This window comes from Chlorocebus sabaeus, chromosome 13 (genome assembly GCF_047675955.1).
Source record: "Chlorocebus sabaeus isolate Y175 chromosome 13, mChlSab1.0.hap1, whole genome shotgun sequence".
NCBI classification, from domain to species: Eukaryota; Metazoa; Chordata; class Mammalia; order Primates; family Cercopithecidae; genus Chlorocebus; species Chlorocebus sabaeus.
This window is the reverse complement of record NC_132916.1, coordinates 34,624,327-34,642,520: the sequence shown is the minus strand read 5'-3', so window position 1 is coordinate 34,642,520 and position 18,194 is coordinate 34,624,327. Positions and strand designations below refer to the sequence as shown.

The following is an 18,194-nucleotide window of genomic DNA, read 5'->3' as shown; positions in this document are numbered from 1 at the left end:
ATGTGGTATTTAGTTTTCTGTTTCTGAGTTATTTCACTTAGGATAGTCATTTCCAGCTCCATCCATGTTACTGCAAAGGATGTGATTTCATTCTTTTTTATGGCTGCATAGTGTTCCATGGTGTGTATATATGCCACATTTTCTTTATCCAGTTAACCATTGATGGACACTTAGGTTGATTCTTTGACTTTGTAATTGTGAATAATGCTGTGATAAACAGACAAGGGCAGGGATCTTTTTGATATAATGATTTATTTTCCTTTGGGTAAATAACCAGTAATGGGATTGCTGTATCAAATGGTAGTTCTATTGTTGGTTGTTTGAGAAATCTTGATAATGTTTTCCATAGGGGTTGTACTAATTTATATTCCTGCTAAGAGTGTATAAGTGTTCCCTTTTCTCCACAGCCTCACCAATATCTGTTATTTTTGACATTTTAATAATAACTATTCTGAATGGTATGAGATGATATCTCATTGTGGCTTTAATTTGCATTTCTTTCATGATTAGTGATACTGAGCATTTTTTTCCTGTTTGTTGGCTGCTTGTATGTCTTCTTTTGGAAAGTGTCTGTTTATGTCCTTTGCCCACTTTTTAATAGGGTTATTATTATTTTTTGTATTAATTTGTTTGAGTTCCTTATGGATTCTGGATATTAGCTCTTTGTTGGATGCATAGTTTGGTTTGCAAATATTTTTCCCATTCTGTAGGTTATATACTCTATCGATTGTTTCTTTTGCTATGCAGAAGCTTTTTAGTTGAATTAATTACCATTTGTCTATTTTTGGTTTTGTTGCATTTGCCTTTGAGGACTTGGTCATAAATTCTTTGCCTCAGCTAATGTCCGGAAGAGTTTTTCCTAGGTTTTCTTCTAGTGCTTTTAGAGTGTCAGGTCTTACATTTAGGCCTTTAATTCAACCTTAGTTAATTTTTGTACATGGTGAGAGATAGGTATCCAGTTTCATTCTTCTGCATGTAGCTAGCCAGTTTTCCCAGCACCATTTATTGAATAGGGAGTCCTTTTCCCATTGCTTATTTTTGTTGATTGTGTTGATGGTCAGTTGCTTGTAGGCGTGTGGCTCTATTTATGGATTCTCTATTTTGTTCCATCCGCCTGTGCGTCTATTTGTGAACCAGTTCCATGCTGGTTTGGTTACTATAGCCTTGTAGTATAGTTTGAAGTCAGATAATGTGATGCCTCTGGCCTGGCTCTTTTTGCTTAGGATTGCTGTGGCTATTTGGGCTCTTTTGTGGTTCCATGTGAATTTTAGAATAGTTTTTTCTAATTCTGTTAAAAACAATGCTGATTCTATAGGAATTGCATTGAATTTGTAGATTGCCTTGGGCAGTATGATCATTTAAATGATATCGATTCTTCTTCTTTTTTTTTTTTTTTGAGACAGAGTCTTGCTCTGTCACCCAGGCTGGAGTGCAGTGGTGCGATCTCCGCTCACTGCAACCTCCGCCTCCCGGGTTCAAGCAATTCTCCTGCCTCAGCCTCCCGAGTAGCTGGGACTACAGGTGCCTGCCAACACACCCGGCTAATTTTTTGTAATTTTAGTGGAGATGGGGTTTCACCATGTTAGCCAGGATGGTCTCAATCTCCTGACCTCGTGAGCCACCTGCCTCGGCCTCCCAAAGTGTTGGGATTACAGGCGTGAGCCACCGCGCCTGGCCCGATTCTTCTAATCCATGAGCATGGGATGTTTTTCCATTTTTTGTGTCACTTCTGATTTCTTTCATTAGTGTTTTGTAGTTCTCCTTTTAGAGGTCTTTTACCTCTTTGGTTAAGTGTATTCCTAGGTATTTTGTGTGTTTGTGTGGCTGTAATAAATGTGATTGACTTTTTGATTTAGTTTGCAGCTTGAGTGTTGTGTAGAAATGCAACTGATTTTTGTACATTAATTTTGTTTGTTGAAACTTTACTGAAGTTGTTTATCAAGTCTAGGAGTCTTTTGGAGGAATCTTTGGGATTTTTCTAGGTATAAGATCATGTTGTCAGGGAACAGAGATAATTTCACTTTTTTTTTCAATTTGGATACCTTTTGTTTCTTTCTCTTACCTAACTGCTATGTTTAGGATTTCTAGTGCTATGCTATTTAGGAGCTGTGAGAGCGAAATCCTTCTCTTGTTCTAGTTCTTAAGAGGAATGCATTTTACTTTTCCCCATTCAATATGATGTTGGCTATGGGTTTGTTATATACAGCTCTTATTATTTGGAGGTATGTTCCTTTGATGCCTAGTTTGTTGAGTTTTTTTTTTTTATCATGAAGTGATGTTGGATTTTATCAAATGCTGTTTCTGCATCTATTGAGATGACCTTATGTCTTTTGTTTTTAATTTTGTTTATGTGGTGAATCACATTTATTGACTTGCATATGTTGAACCATCTTGGCATCCCTAAAATAAAACCCACCTGATTGTGATGGATTATCTTTTTGATGTGCTGTTGGATTCAGTTTGTTAGTATTTTGTTGAGGATTTTTGTATCTATGTTCATCAGAGATATTGGCCTGTAGTTTTCTTCTTTTTGTTGTGTTCTTATCAGATTTTGGTATCATTATGATACTGGTTTCATAGAATGATTTATGGAGGAATTCCTCTTCCTTAATTTTCTGGAGTGGTTTCAATAATATTGGTTTCAGCTCTTCTTTGTACATCTGATAAAATTCAGCTGTGAATCCATCTGGTCCTGGGCTCTTTTCTTGTCGTAGTTGTTATATTTTTTTTGTTACTGATTCAGTTTCATTACTCGTTATTGGTCTGTTCAGAATTTCTATTTCTCTTGAGGGGTTGTATGCTTCCAGGAATTTATTCATGTGCTCTGGGTTTTCTAGTGTGTGCACTTAGAGATGTTCATAGTAGTCTCTGATGATCCTTTGTGTTTCTGTGTTATCAGTTGTAATGTTACTTTTATCATTTCTGATTGTGCTTATCTGAATCTTCTTTTTTTCTTTGTTAATCTAGCTAGTCATCTAACAGTTTTGTTTATCTTTTCAGAGAACCAACTTTGTGTTTTGTTGATCCTTTGTATGATTTTTTTTTGTTTCAATTTAACTGAGATCAAATCTGCTCTGATCTTTGTTATTCTTTTCTTCTGCTAGTTTCATGTTTGGTTTGTTCTTGATTTTCTAGTTCCTTGAGGTGTGGCATTAGCTTGTTAATTTGAGATCTGTCTTTTTGATTTAAGCAATTAATGCTATAAGCTTTCCTCTTAGCACTGCTTTTGCTGTATCCCAGAGGTTTTGGTATGTTGTGTCTGTTTTCATTCATTTCAAAACATTTTTTTTAATTTCTGCCTTTATTTTATGGTTAACCCAAAAGTCATTCAAGAGTGAGTTGTTTAATTTCTATGCACTTCTGTGGTTTTGAGGGTTCCTCTTGGTATTGATTTCTAATTTTATTCCACTGTGGTCCAGGAAGATCCTGATGTGATTTTGACCTTTTCTTTTCTTTTTTTTTTTCATTTATTGAGACTTGCTTTGTGGGCAAGCATATGGTGAATTTTAGAGAATGTTTTATGCACAGATGAGAAAAATACATATTCTGTGGTTGTTGGATGGAATGTTCTGTAGGCGTCTCTTAGTCCATTTGGTCAAGTTTGCATAATCAAAGCAACAGATCAAGCTCAATGATCTGTCATCATTGACAGCTTATTCGTGTCAATATGGTATTGAAGTTCCTTTTATATGACTCTTTTATGTGACTGTCTATCTCTTTTTGTAAGTCTAGTAGTATTTGTTTTATAAATCTGGGTGCTCTGATACTGGGTGCATATATATTTAGGATAGTTAAATCATTTTGTTGAATTAGACCCTGTATCATTAGATAATGCTATTCTTTGTCTTTTTAACTGTTGTTACTTTAGAGACTGTTTTATCTCATATAAAAAGAGCAACTCCTGCTCCTTCTTGTTTTCTATTTGCATGACACATCTTTTTACACCCCTTTACTTTAGGCTATGGGTATCTTTACATATTAGGTGGTCTCTTGTAGGTAGCAGATTGTTGGGTCTTTTTTTAAAAAAAAATCCATTTTGCTAAACTGTATCCTCTAAGTGGAACATTGAGGCTGTTTACATTTAAGGTTAATAATAATATGTGAGGTTTTGTTCCCATCAGAGTTTTGTTAGCTAGTTGCTCTGTAGTCTCAACTGTGTAATTGCTTTATGGGATCTGTGAACTTTGTACTTATATGTGATTTTATGGTGGCAAGTATTGTCCTTTCATTTCCATGGTTATAACTTCTTTAAGCATTTCTTATAGAACTGGTCAAGTGGTGATTAATTCCCTTAGAGTTTGCTTGTCTGGGAAATACTTTATTTCTCCTTGCTTTATGAGGCTTATTTGGCACGATAAAACATTTTTGGCAGGCTTTTTTTTTTTTTCTCTTTAAGAAAGCTAAAAATAGGCCCCCTAGGCCCCTAATCTGTTCTGGCTTGTAAGATTTCCACTGAGAAGTCTCATTAGTCTGATAGGATTTCTTTTATGGGTGATCTGATGCTTCCCTCCAGATGCCTTTAAGATTTTTTTCTTTAGCATTAAACTTGGATAGTATGATGACTATATGCCTTGGTGACATTCATCTTTTATAGCATCTCCCAGATATTCTCTGAATTTCTTGCATCTGAATGTCTACTTCTATAGCAAGATCAGGGAAATTTTCCTGAATTATTCTCTTAAATATAATTGCTTACTTTTTCTTCTTCTCTCTCAAGATTACATATAAGTCATACATTTGGTCCCTTTACATAATTGCATATTTCTCAAAGACTTTGTTCATTAAAAGAATTCTTTTTTCTGTATTTTTGTTTTACTTGTTTAAACAGAAAGAGTGGTCTTCAAGCTCTGAAATTATCTTTTCTGCTTGGTCTAGTCTTTTACTATAGTTAAAGTTTAATATATCTATTTTATCTTTCATATCCTAAGTTTTTGGGGGTTGATTTTCAACTTTCTTTTGCATCTCAGTAAGCTTTCTTACAATCCATATTTTGAATCCTTTATCTATCATTTCAGAATTTTCATTTTAGTCAGGATCCATTGCTAGAGAGCTAGTGTGATCCTTTGGAGGTGTCAAAACACTTTGTCTTTTTGGATAGCCAGAGTTTTTATGCTGATTCCTTCTCATCTGAAGGAGCTTGGTATAGTTTGGTTCTGTGTTCCACCTAAATCTCATCTTTTAACTCCCATAATTCCCACGTGTTGTGGGAGGCACATGGTGGGAGATGACTGAATCGTGGGGGCAGGTATTTCCCATGCTGTTCTTATGATAGTAAATGTGTCTCACAAGATCTGATAGTTTTAAACATGGGAGTTTCTCTGCACAAACTCTCTCTTTGCCTGCTGTCATCCACATAAGATGTGACTTGCTCCTCCTTGCCTTCTGCCATGATTGTGAGACCTCCCCAGCCTTGTGGAACTGTAAGTCGAATAAATCTCTTTCTTTTGTAAATTGCCCAGTCTTGGTATGTCTTTATCAACAGTGTGAAAATGGACAAATATTGAGCTGTTGCTTCCTATTTTTTAATTTGCCAACATTTGAATGAGACTTTTAAAGTTTGTATTCTTTTTTCCCTTGAGGGTGTGGCTGTAGTATATATTGTGTATGATTGTTTGGCTTTGTTTCTGGGGGCTTCAGGGGACCAAGGGTCTCTATGGGTTCCTTGGTTATGGATATCATTTGTGTGGTTGCTTTCCCAGATACTGCTTGTTGTAGTGATGTGTAGGGTGTATGAACTGACACAGTATCTTCTGTAGGGCTAGGAGTGTGGAGGTCTCAAGAAGCTTATCTCATACTAGCACTGCACTCTTCTGACAGCAGGTTTTTTGTTTGATGATGCAGTTCAGTCTCTAGTCCAGTAAGTGTCGCTTAAGGGTAAGAAGAGCTAACTCACCCTCAGGTCATCTGATGGTGAGTGGAAACCCCTGCCTTGATGGGTGTGCTGAGGTCTCAGGGGTAGGGGCCAGCAGGGGGCTGCACCAGTTCCTCATCCTGGGCAGGCAGGAACATGATCCACTACCTATCATGCCCCTTTCACAGCACTTGTAACCCTCAGTTCATATAAACACTGTCCTTTGGCTCCTGGCCACTCCTGAGGTCTGTGAGAATGTTTCTATTGTGGCTACCACCAAAATGGCCTTGGGTCAGAGCCTCTTTTCCCAGTCCAGAACAGTCAGCTCTGTGACTTGTCTGTCCTCTATTGCAGGGACATTGCTACTTTGTGTAGGGAGCGGGAGATGGGCCCTGTTTTTTCTGAAAGACGAGGCAGTACCACCTCACTTTCAGTGGGGATGCAGCCACTGTGAAAAGTGCTAGAAAGCCTTTCTTCAATTGCATGAGTGCCAGCTCCCAGCAGGGAAAGCTTCTGCTGCATCTGCAACAGTGAATGGGTGGAGTAGGAAATAGTCCCCTCTCCATGTCCCTTCCAAGCTACTACTACTGCCCCTTTCAGAAATTGGTGCTGTGCCTGCATTTCCTTTGTCCCAAGGAGCACTTTGGTGGGCTGTGCTCCCTGCTCCCCTAGAAGCAACCTGCACTGAGGGCTAGATTTCTGGGGTTCCTGCAGCTCTCCGGGTCCTGCCAGTCCCCCATGGTTGCCAAAGTCAGAGTGATTGTGGGGTATGTTTCTGGGGTATCTGGTGATACAACATCACAAAGGCTGAGGTTGCTTCAGCAGGGCAGTGGCTCAGAACAGGTGCACAACCAGTATGGTGCCCACCATCTCAGTTCAGGCCTGAGGGGAGTGCCAGCACACCTGCCTGAGTTGGTCACCTGGTATTCTATTCTCAGGAAGTTCCCAAATCACCACTGACAGCATTGCCCAGGGTCACGAAGGCAGAGGGAGCTCTCCCACAATTTGGTATTCAGCAGTTTGTTATGGGGGTGAGGTGAGAAGGGATGCACACCTATCTACCCTTTCTGTAAGACTCCAGGCTCCTCAGGGGTCAGTCTGTGCCAGATTCTTTCTGTTTTCCTTTTCTCTGCCCCAGCTTCTAACTTTGGGCTTCCTGGAAGACCCTGGCTCTCTTTCCTCCTCTCCTTCTCCATTTTAATTTCTAATACATAAATGGAGATAAATATGATCCACATAAAGAAAGGCCTTTTGGAATCTTCAAAATTTGTAAAAATATAGAGGCTCCTGAGACCAAAAAGTGTGGGAACTGCTGAGCTGAGTGATAGTCAGAAGCATCTTCCAGTGAGAGGGAGCATCAGGATGCAGTGGGGTGGGCAGATCTGCAAAGGAAGAAGGGTGATGGAGATTGCATGTGTCAGTGGTGCAATTTGACCTCAGTTTGATCTGACAGGACCTATCTCCTACCTTCTATTTTAATGGTTTTATGGGAATGTTGGTGATTGCCTGAACTGATTCCGTTTTCAATCTAAATAATTAAGTTACCTGTTCAAAGGTCTGCTATGCTTCTTAATTTCAGGGGTTGGAATTTTGTGGGGTAATCCAAATTTTATCTGTTCTATCCTGTTGTCCTGTGGGCATAATTGTCCTTATGAGGCAATTTTTTATTTCAGAAAATATGTCGCTGTTGGTTTGAGTCTATACATTTGGAGACTGTATTTTTAAAAATTTTTAAATAAACTTTTTATTTTTTGATCATTTTAGATTTATGGAAAAGTTACACAGATAGTACAGCATCCCCATATGACCCTCACCCAGTTTTCCCTATTGTTAACATCTTACATTACCATAACATATTTGTCAAAACTAAGAAACTAATATTAATACATTACTATTAACTAACTATATGCTTCATTTGAATTCCACCAGTTTTTCCAAGTGTCCTCTTCCTGTTCCAGGATCCGGTCCCAGAGCACCACACTACATTTAATTGTCTATAGCAGTTTCTCAATCTTTCTTTATTTTTTATGACTTTGACAGTCTTTAGGTATATTGGCCAGGTAACCTATAGATGACTCCCAATCTGGGGTCTTTTTTAAATTATTAAACTAGGGTTATGGTTTTTGGAAAGAAAACAACAGAGATGAAGTGCCCTTCTCATCAGATCATAGCAGGGATACAGCATATCCACATGACGTCACTGGGGATGTTAACCTTCATCACTTGGTGACATTAGTGTTTGCCAAGTTTCTAGGTTTCCCCACTGTAAAGTTACTATTTTTCCTCTTTTCCTGCTTTGTTTTTTAGAAACAAGTCACTAAGCCTAGCCCACGCTCTAGGAGTAAATTGCGGGAATTAAACTCTACTTCCAGGAAAGAAGGAATGTCTATAGATAGTAATTGAATTCTAATGTAAGAAAGATTGATCTCCTCTCTCCCTTTTATTTTTTCATTCATTTATTTATATGAGTATGGTGTATTGTATTTGTCAAGCTTCTCCAGAGAAAGAGAACCAATAGGATACACACACAGACACATACACACACACACAAACACCACACATACGTACATATATATGAGATTTATTATAGGAATTGGCTCACATGGTTATAAAGGCTAAGAAGTCTCATGACTTGCTATCTGCAAGCTGGAGAACTAGGAAACCTAGTGGTGTAATTCAGTCCCAGACTGAAGGCCTTGTGTAAGCCTTGGTCTAATTCCAAAAGTCCAAGAACCGGGAGCTCTGATGTTTGAGAGCTGGAGAATATGGATGTCCCAGCTCAAGCAGAGAACAAATTTGCTCTTCCTTCACCTTTTTGTTCTATTGAAGCACTCAAGTGATTGGAGGATGCCCACCTCAATTGGTGAGGGTGATATTCTCTACTCAGTCTACTAGTCTGCTAATCTCTTCCAGAGATACTCTCGCAGACACACCCAGAAATAATGTTTTGCCAGCTATCTGGGCTTCCCTTAACCCAGTCAAGTTAACACATAAAATTAACCACACAGTATGGATTCATATATATTTATTTTATGCTTTGGGATATACTATGCCATTTATGTTGTTGCTTAAATTGTTTCAGCTTGCAACTGACCATTGGGAACTTTTTCAGATTGCTACCTGGGCCCCTTTCATATGCCCTTATCCTTTTGTTTTTTGAGTATTTCCTTACTTTCTGGTATTATAAGATATTCCAGGCTTAATTTGTATTCTTCTTGTCCTGGCTTTAGAATCAGCCACTTTTTCTGGCTTCTCTCACTGGAGAATGGTATTTAGAAACTAAGATCTGGGCAATGGGTGTGCTTGTTGCTATTGGGATGTCATTGCTTCTAGGCCTTCTCAGTAGATGGAGCTAGGTAATATATGTATATATACTAACTCACAGATACAAATATATCTATAATTATTTCTATATTTATCCATTTACATATATGTTAAGATAAACATGGTGGAGACCCTTCGAATTTGCTTATGTTCCTTTTCAGCCTATAGACCAGATATAATAATTAGCTTTTCTTCTCTTGCAGATTCCAGAGAGTCCTCTATTTCATATGTGCCTTCCAGAACATCTCTTGTGGTATTCACTACTTGGCTTCCGTGTTCATGGGAGTCACCCCTCGTCATGTCTGCAGGCCCCCGGGCAATGTGAGTCTGGTTGTTTTCCACAATCACTCTAATTGGAGTTTGGAGGACACCAGGGCCCTGTTGTCTTCAGGCCAGAAAGATTATGTTATGGTGCAGTTGCAGAATGGTGAGATCTGGGAGCTCTCGAGGTGTAGCAGGAACAAGAGGGAGAACACATCAAGTTTGGACTATGAATACACTGGCAGTAAGAAAGAGTCTCCTTGTGTGGATGGCTACATATATGACCAGAACACGTGGAAAAGCACTGCGGTGACCCAGTGGAACCTGGTCTGTGACCGAAAATGGCTCGCAATGCTGATCCAGCCCCTATTTATGTTTGGAGTCCTACTGGGATCGGTGACTTTTGGCTACTTTTCTGACAGGTAAAATCAAATATTTAGGATTGTTGCATTAGTGTAGGGTTTATTTTCCTATCTGGTTTTCTTGGGAGACAAGGAATTATGTTTAAAACTTGTCATTTTTATACTTCCTGTCTAAATACCTACCTCTATGCTGATCCATTATTTAGGGATGTATAATGACAAGGATAGGCTCTGAAGACAGTATACCTGGATCCAAATCCTGGTTCTACCAATTATTAACTGTGAACCCTAGGCAAATTGCCTAACTTACCTGCATTTCAGAATCTTTGTCTATTAGCTGGTGATAAAAAATATTATCACTTACTTCAAAGGATTATTGCAAAGTTAATACAGAACAAAAGTACCCTGGGCATATAACCATTCAATAGATACTTTGAATATTTTCTTCTCTTTAAATAGACTTACTTTTTAATAGGAGTAGCCTGATTCTAAGCAGTATATCTGTAAAATTATGGGCTTGATACATTTGCTGTATGACAAATGGAATATAAATAATGCTTATAACAAGGTCAGAGTACAAAATACATATAACAGCCTCTTTTAGTCTTTTTGTGCTGCTGTAACAAAATACCACAGACTGGGTAATTTACAAACAATAGAAATTTATTTCTCATAGTTCTGGCAGTTGGGAAGCCCAAAATAAGGTGCCAGTAGTATTGCTGTCTGGGAAGGCTGTTGTTTGCTTTCAAGATGATACCTTATTGCTGCATCCTCTGGAGGGGATAAATGCGGTGTCCTCACATGGAAGAAGGGGTGGAAGGGCAAGAGAGTGCTCCCTTTGACCTTGAGCCCTTTAGTAAAGCTGCTAAGGGCTCTGCTGTCGCGACTTAATCACCTCTGAAAGCCACCCCTCTTAATACTCTTGCACTGGAGATTAAGTTTCAACATGAATTTTGGAGGGAATACTATCATTCAAAGCATAACCTGGCCATATATTTTTTAAATTTACATTAAAATGAATATGTAATTCTTAAAATAAACAAAGTTTTTATTGCTGTATGAACATGGACTACACCAAAGCACAGAGATGAACTTATTGGGTCTCCATAGTTGTGGATTTTACAAGCATGTGGTGGGCATTGAGTACCTAAAGACAACAGCTTAGATCAGAAATCCCTGCTCTTGAGATATACCAGTCTAATGGGGCTGATAAACATGTCAAAAGAAAAATCATAGGGCTTTGTCATGGGCAGGACCATACCGCTCATAGTATGTTCAAAGGTACTAGGTATTAGTGTTTTCATTCAGCAAGCTGTTACACAAATTATCTCTTGGGCCTTTTCTGTAGAAATGTGTTCACTGCTTGACTCTTGAAACTCAAAATATTTGCAACTACATGTATGAAATGTACTAAAATACATTTGCTGTATGACAAAAATGGAATATAAATAATGCTTATAACAAGGCCAGAGTACAAAATACATTAACTGAAAATAAATTTAGTTCCTTTGTCTGAACTTGGTATAGTTATATAGACATATATTGAACACTTACAATCACTTTGATAGATGCAGAGATGTATATATGTATAATAATATATAAATAAATAAAAATATATTAGTGAAATTATATATATTTCACTGAAATATATGTAATATATAAATACATATATATTACACTGAAATATATGTAATATATAAGTAAATATATATTATTTATTATTATTATTTAATAATAATATTAAATATATATTATTATATATAAATATATATAACATATATTTCAGTGAAATATATATAAAATATATATTTATATGTAAAATTATACATAAAATTTATATATAAAATATATATTTCACTGAAATATATGTATATAATATATATATGAAAGCAAGTTTATTAAGAAAGTAAAGGAATAAAGAAGGGCCACTCCATAGGCAGAGCAGCCACGACGTATATTTTTAAAAGTCCTTGAGAATTTGCAAACCGTTAACTGGTATTCATTTGGATGTGTAGCTTGAATTCGAATGACTTGGGAGCTCCAGAAAAACCGTAAGCTAAAAAATTGGTTTGACATGGTCCATGACTCCCAGTGTCTGTATTCTCTCAGCGGAACTTGTTGAAAGAGACAGCCTCTTGCACCTCTTGTAGTCTTCTGCACTTCTTGCTGGATGTGCCAAGATGGCAAGTCCCTGACCACTTTTTTCTGTGGGTCATTTCTCAGAGCTGTCTATGCAGCCAGTACGTTAAAAGATGAGTGCTATGGTTTAGATATGGTTTGTCCGTTCCCACCAAGGCTCATGTTGAAATGTGATCCCCAGTGTGGCGGTGTTGGGAGGTGAGGCCTAGTGGGAGGTGTTTGGGCTATGGGGCGAATCCCTCATGAATGAATTGGTGCTGTTCTCATGGCAGTGAGTGAATGAGTTCTGGCTGTCACAAGACTGGATTAATTCTCACAGGAATTGATTAGTTCCTGCAAGAGTGGATTGTTTTAAAGTGAGGACGCCCCTCAGGTTTCTCCCTGTTTACGTGTGTCTGCTTTACCTTTGACCTTCTCTGCCATGTTGTGATGTAGCATGAAAGCCCTTGCAGGAAGCCAGTACCCTTGATCTTCCCAGCCTGCAGAACTATGAGCTAAATAAACCTCTTTTCTTTACAAATTATCCAATATCAGGTGTTCTTTTATAGCAACATAAAATTAACTGATATGATGAGATAATGTCCCCTCTCTGCCCCAAAGAGTAGGCTTCCTCACTGCTTGCTACAAAACCAGTGAATTTCCCACATGCAGTGTTCCCCCTCTCTAATTCAACCCACTATCTGTGAAGTGTCATCTGGTTTATTGTGGGACTTGGGGATTAGAGGAACTGAGACAAAGATGCTGCTGCCCTGCTGCTTGCTAATGAAGTAAGTACTGAAGTTCTTTGTTTCTGACCCAACCATCTTGTGTTTTTGCCAGCAGCCCTTAAACAGTACAGATTAATGTATTAACTTAGAGTAAAATAAAATTTAATACTCTTTGTTTACCGTCATCTTGGGCTTGAGAGGATTCTCGTAAATTATTTTTCAAGGTGAATAAGTAGCTCAGTGAAAACCAAAACACATGGTTAAAAGGGACCATGAGTGAGAATCAGCAGAAACAATTGGCGGCAGAAGCAGACTTCTGCACAAAGACTTCAAATGCTAGAATTATCAGGCATAAATAATAAAATAACCACACTTACTATTTTTAAAGAAATAGAAGACAAGCTTAAAAATATTGATGAAAACTGGACATTATATTAAAACTGACATAAAATTGAAGAATACCTAGGACATCTACAGATAAAAAGTGAAATAGGTGAATAATAAATCACCTGGATAGTTTTAACAACCTGTCATGCACAGCTACAAAAAAATTCATGAAATGGATGATAACTCAGAAAAAGTTATCAATATTAAAGCTCAGAGAGACAAAGAGGTGGGAAATATGAGAGATTAAAATTCATGGAGGCTGAAAAGGGAAAAGATCTGAAATTTATTTAATATTAGAAACTAATCAATGGTGTTTACCACATTAACATATTAGAGAACAAAATTCATACGATCAACTCAATACTTATAGGAAAAACATTTGATGAATTTCAAAATCCATTCATGATAAAAACTGAAAGTCGAAGAATGCCTTTAACCTGATGAAAGTTTTCTACATTAAGGTTTACCATGAATATGCTAATTGTGAAGTTTAAAATATTAATTTCTTTTTTCTTTCTTTTTTTTTTTTTTTTTTTAATTTTAGGACAGGGTTTTGCTATGTTGCCAAGGCTGTTCTTGAACTCCTGGGCTCAAACAATTCTCCTGCCTCAGCCCTCCCAAATAGATGGGATTACAGGCATGCACCACTGCACCCAGCTCTTAATTCTGAAATGTTAAAAACTTTTCCTTTGAAATTAGGAACAGACAAGGATGTATGAAATACGTCTTCTACTTAGCATTGTACTGGATAGTCTAGCCAGTGCTATAAGGAAAAAGAGAGAGAAAGAGGGAGAAGGAAAGGAAGCAAGGAAGGAATAATGATTGGGAAGGAGAAATAGAAAGTCATTATTTGTAGTCATTACAATTTTGTATGAAAAAGTCCTACATATGAGTTGTTAGAATTAATGAGCATTTAAAATTAATTATATTTCTATATACCAGTAACAAATAAAATTTTTAAAAATGTCATTGCAGAAGCCTAAAAATATGAAATATAAATGGTTAAATATAACAAAAAGTGAGGAAGGCCCTCTGTGGAGAAAATTATAAACTTTAAGAATCAAATCATTGAAGTAAATAGATATATCACTAGACAAACAGATTGAGACTCCTTCAGAGGCTCCTGGAATAGACTTGTGCATTCATAAACCTAAGTATAGACACATAAGGCATTGTATATTAGCAGGAAAAGGATCAATCAGTAAGTGGTGCTGGCACAGATGTCTAGCCATATAGAAGGAAATACAATTGGATTCATTTTCTAACATTTTACAGTACAATAGCAGTTCCAGAAGGACTAAATGTGCATATGTGGAAAAGCAAAACTATACAACTTTAGGAAAATAGTTTAGGAGAATATTTTCAGAACATAATGGAAGGAAGGCTGATTTTTTAAAACACAAAAAGCATTGACTATGAAAGAAAAGATGGATAAATTTGACTTCATTACAAGAATTTTTGCCCACCAAAAGACACCATTAAAAGAGGGAAGATATGAATGTGTACATACAAGAGAGAGAAAATATTTGCTTTACATATAACTAAATTATTAGTGTCCAGAATAATCAAAGGATTGTTGCTTACATCAATGGGAAAAAGACAACCCAATAGAAAAGTGGGAAAAATATTTTAAATCACTTCATAGAAAAGAAAATCCAATGGCTAATGAAAAGATGAACTGTCAGTGATATATAATCACACCATTTACTTTTGACCAGTTGTCAGAAGTCAAAAGTCTTGTAATGCTAAGTGTTGGCGAGGACATGGAGTAATAGGATCTCTCATCCTGCTGGTGTGAATGCAAATTAAGAATCCAAGTTGGGTTAACCTTGAAGACTGATTTGTTATCATATAGAGTTGTTGATGTGCACAGGCACATGCTCTGGGGCATATACCCTGAGCATGCTCTTGCACAAGTCCACAGAGATACATGCATAAAAGTGCTCCCACAGCATTGTTCCTAACAGCCCTGCACTCTGAACAACCCAGATGCCCTTCAGTCATCTCATGGACACATGTATTATAATATATTCTTACAGTAGGATATGTAGGCATAAAAATGAATGAGCCACAGCTACATGAAACAACATAGATGAATCTCCTATACATAATGTTTGGTAAAGGAAGCAAGTCACAAAATAATACATGTGGTATTATCCTGTTATAGAAAATTTAAAATCATAATAGCAAAACTAACCTATACTGTTTATAAACAGTAACCTGTATTGTTTAGCATTGCTTATAAAGTTTGTAAAATGAAACAAAAAACAAGAGATTGTCACCAAAATTAGAAAAATGTTTCCTCCTAGAAAGGGGAAGGGGATTTGTAGTCACAAGAGAGTTGCAGGAAGTTATCAGGAGGCTGGCAATCATCTCTTTCTTGCCTTGGGTTGTGATTTCTAGACATTTGACTTTTTATTATTCTTGAAGTTGTATATATTTTATGCATTGTTATATATGTATAAAATATTATCATAAAAAAGCAAAGAAATAAGATCTGATCCCACCCTTAAGGCACTAACAGTGGAGAATATAGACTTTTAAACAGATAATTTCAATGAAATGTAGTAAATGCTTTTCTTTTTCTTTTTCTTTTCTTTTTGAGAAGGAGTCTAGCTCTGTTACCCAGGCTGGTGTGCAGTGGTGTGATCTTGGATTACTGCAATCTCTGCCTCTCATATTTGAGTGATCCTCCTGCCCCAGCCTGCCGAGTAGCTGGGACTACAGGCATGTGCCACCATGCCTGGCTAATTTTTGTATTTTTAGTAGAATAGGGGTTTCACCATGTTGGCTAGGCTGGTCTTGAACTCCTGACCTCAAGTCATCTGCCTGCCTTGGCCTCCCAAATTGCTGGGATTATAGGCATGAGCCACGGTGCCCAGCCAGTAAATGCTTTTAAAATAATAAAAAACTCACATTTATGAACACTTTATTATACACTAGGTACTATTCTAAATGTCTTATATATCATCTCATTTAATTATTTAAAGAAGTCTGAGAGATAGACACTATTGTCCCCCTCCCTTTTTTTAACCAATAAGGAAAAGGAAGCATAGAAAGTTCACATGGAAAATAAGGGATGGAGCTGGGATTTGAGCCCAGGCCAGCATCCCCAACTACTGCATCACACTGTTTCTGAATTTCTGCTATGAGACCCCAAGGGATGATCAATGGAAGTTGTCAGATAGAGAAGGCCCCCAAGGGAAAGGAACAGCTTTGTGTCATGAAACAACCTGGCATGTTCAGAGAATTGTGGGAAAGTCAGTGTGGCAGAAGTAGAGAAGGGCAGATTGTTAAAGGAAATGACAAGAGACAAAACCACAATGGGGATTATTTCATTTCTAGGAAGTGTGGGAGGTATACTGGTGTGAGGTTAGGAAGACCAGCTGGGAGGCTGTTGGGATGAATTATGTAAGAAATGGTGAAGACTTGAGTGAAAATGGGAAAAACAGGGAGGAAAAGATGAAGACATATTTGGGAGGCATTTCTAAACTGACAAAATTTGATGACCAATATGCAGGAGGGTGCGGAGGAATGTACTAAGGTTTAGAAGCCTGATGGAAGGGGATTTTGCTAACCAGTTCAGGAAATACTAAGGAAAGAGCAGCTTTAGAAGAGAAGGGAACACGTTTGGATATATTCCAAAGTTAATACCAATTACAACAGCAATAAGAGATTGCAGCCCTGCAGGACATTAAAGTGGAGAAGAGCAACTGGGGCCAGATGGTGGGTGGGGAGTTAATAGCCCATACTTAGGAATCCAAGCCAGGGAAGTGGATGAAATTGCAAGGGCAGAGTGTGCAGCAGAGGACTTTAGGGAGTGCCAGCATTGAGGCAGGCGGGTCATCAAGGAGGTACAAGCGGAACCAGATGAGCGGGATATTTCGCAAGCCAAGGGTAGGCACGGTCAGTGGCACTAGAGAGGACAGCCAGAAAGGACCAGCAGAGGCAATGTGCAGGTCCCTGGTGACTGCAAAGTGAGCTCAGAGAAGCTGGTTGCACTTGGTCATCATTGGCTAAGGAAAGAAGTAGGAGTTGAGGAAAGAAATATTCCCTTCCGATGAATCTGTTAAGGGAGGAAATGCAAGGTGGCTAAAGGAGCAATGGAGTCAAGAGAAGATTCTTGTCTTTGGTTGGAGGCAATGAAAACTGAACAGAAGAAGTCAAAGGAGAGGGAAAAACAAAGGAAAAAGAAGTGATGGGTTTCAGAGGAAGTGGGAAGAGGCACAATCCAATACAGAGACTGCAAAATGATATTTGGAGAGAAAGGGGCATGTGTCTTCAGAGAGGCAGGAAGAGAAAGCTGAATGCAAATGCAGTTCGTGTTGACAAGTGGACAGAGCAGGAAGTTGTGGGGCTTCCTCTTTGATGGTTTCTGTTCTCTGCAGGAGATGGCCATTCATCTACTGAGAGAGAAGACATTGGAGGTGGGAGAGAAGGTCAAGCAGTGATAGGTAAAAATAGTTGTAGGTGGCACTCAGGGCTAAAATTGGATTGGGGAACATTCATATATAGGGCCAATAATCCCCACTAATGTGCAAAGAAGCAAAGAAGGCTGAAGTGTGAAGAAGATGACGGTTTCTTGTTTATTTGCATATCCTCTGCTGCACCAAGCAAATCTGTTGGTTGTAATCTCCAGACAATACCCTTTTGCCTTAAACTATTTGTCGGAGACAACCTATAGGTGGAAAATATTCACAAATTATATATCTGATAAGGGCCTAGTATCCAGAATATATAAAGAGCCTTACAACTCAATATTAAAAAAGCAACAGACTAATTCAAAAATGGGCAAAGAATTTGGATAAACATTTCTCTAAAGAATATATGCAAATAGCCAATACGTACTTGAAAAGATGCTCAACATCATTAATCACTAGGAAATTGTAAATAAAAACCACAATCAGATACTACTTCACAGCCACTGGGATGGCTATAATAAAAAAGGCAGATAATAACAAGTAGTGGGGAGAATGCAGAGAGATGGAAACGCTCATACATTGCTGGTGGGAATGGAAAAATGGGGTGACCATCTTGAAAACCAGTTTGGCAGTGCCTCAAAATGTTACGTATAGAGTTACCATAGGACTACCATATAGAGTAGTAGGAATTTAACTACTAGGTATATACCCAAAAGAATTGAAAACATAAGTTCAAACAAAA

At 37.8% G+C, this 18,194-nt stretch overlaps 1 protein-coding gene across 1 annotated transcript in view; it reads left to right on the top strand.

Annotated features, from left to right (window-relative positions):
- Nucleotides 1-9,385: 9,385 nt before the first annotated feature.
- Nucleotides 9,386-18,194, top strand: part of SLC22A16 (solute carrier family 22 member 16) — a 32,119-nt gene continuing 23,310 nt past the window's right edge. Inside the window, exon 1 of the mRNA XM_038000543.2 lies at nt 9,386-9,858. Coding sequence (XP_037856471.2) covers nt 9,455-9,858 — 404 coding nt within the window. The 5' untranslated portion in view covers nt 9,386-9,454. The remainder of the gene's footprint in view (nt 9,859-18,194) is intronic.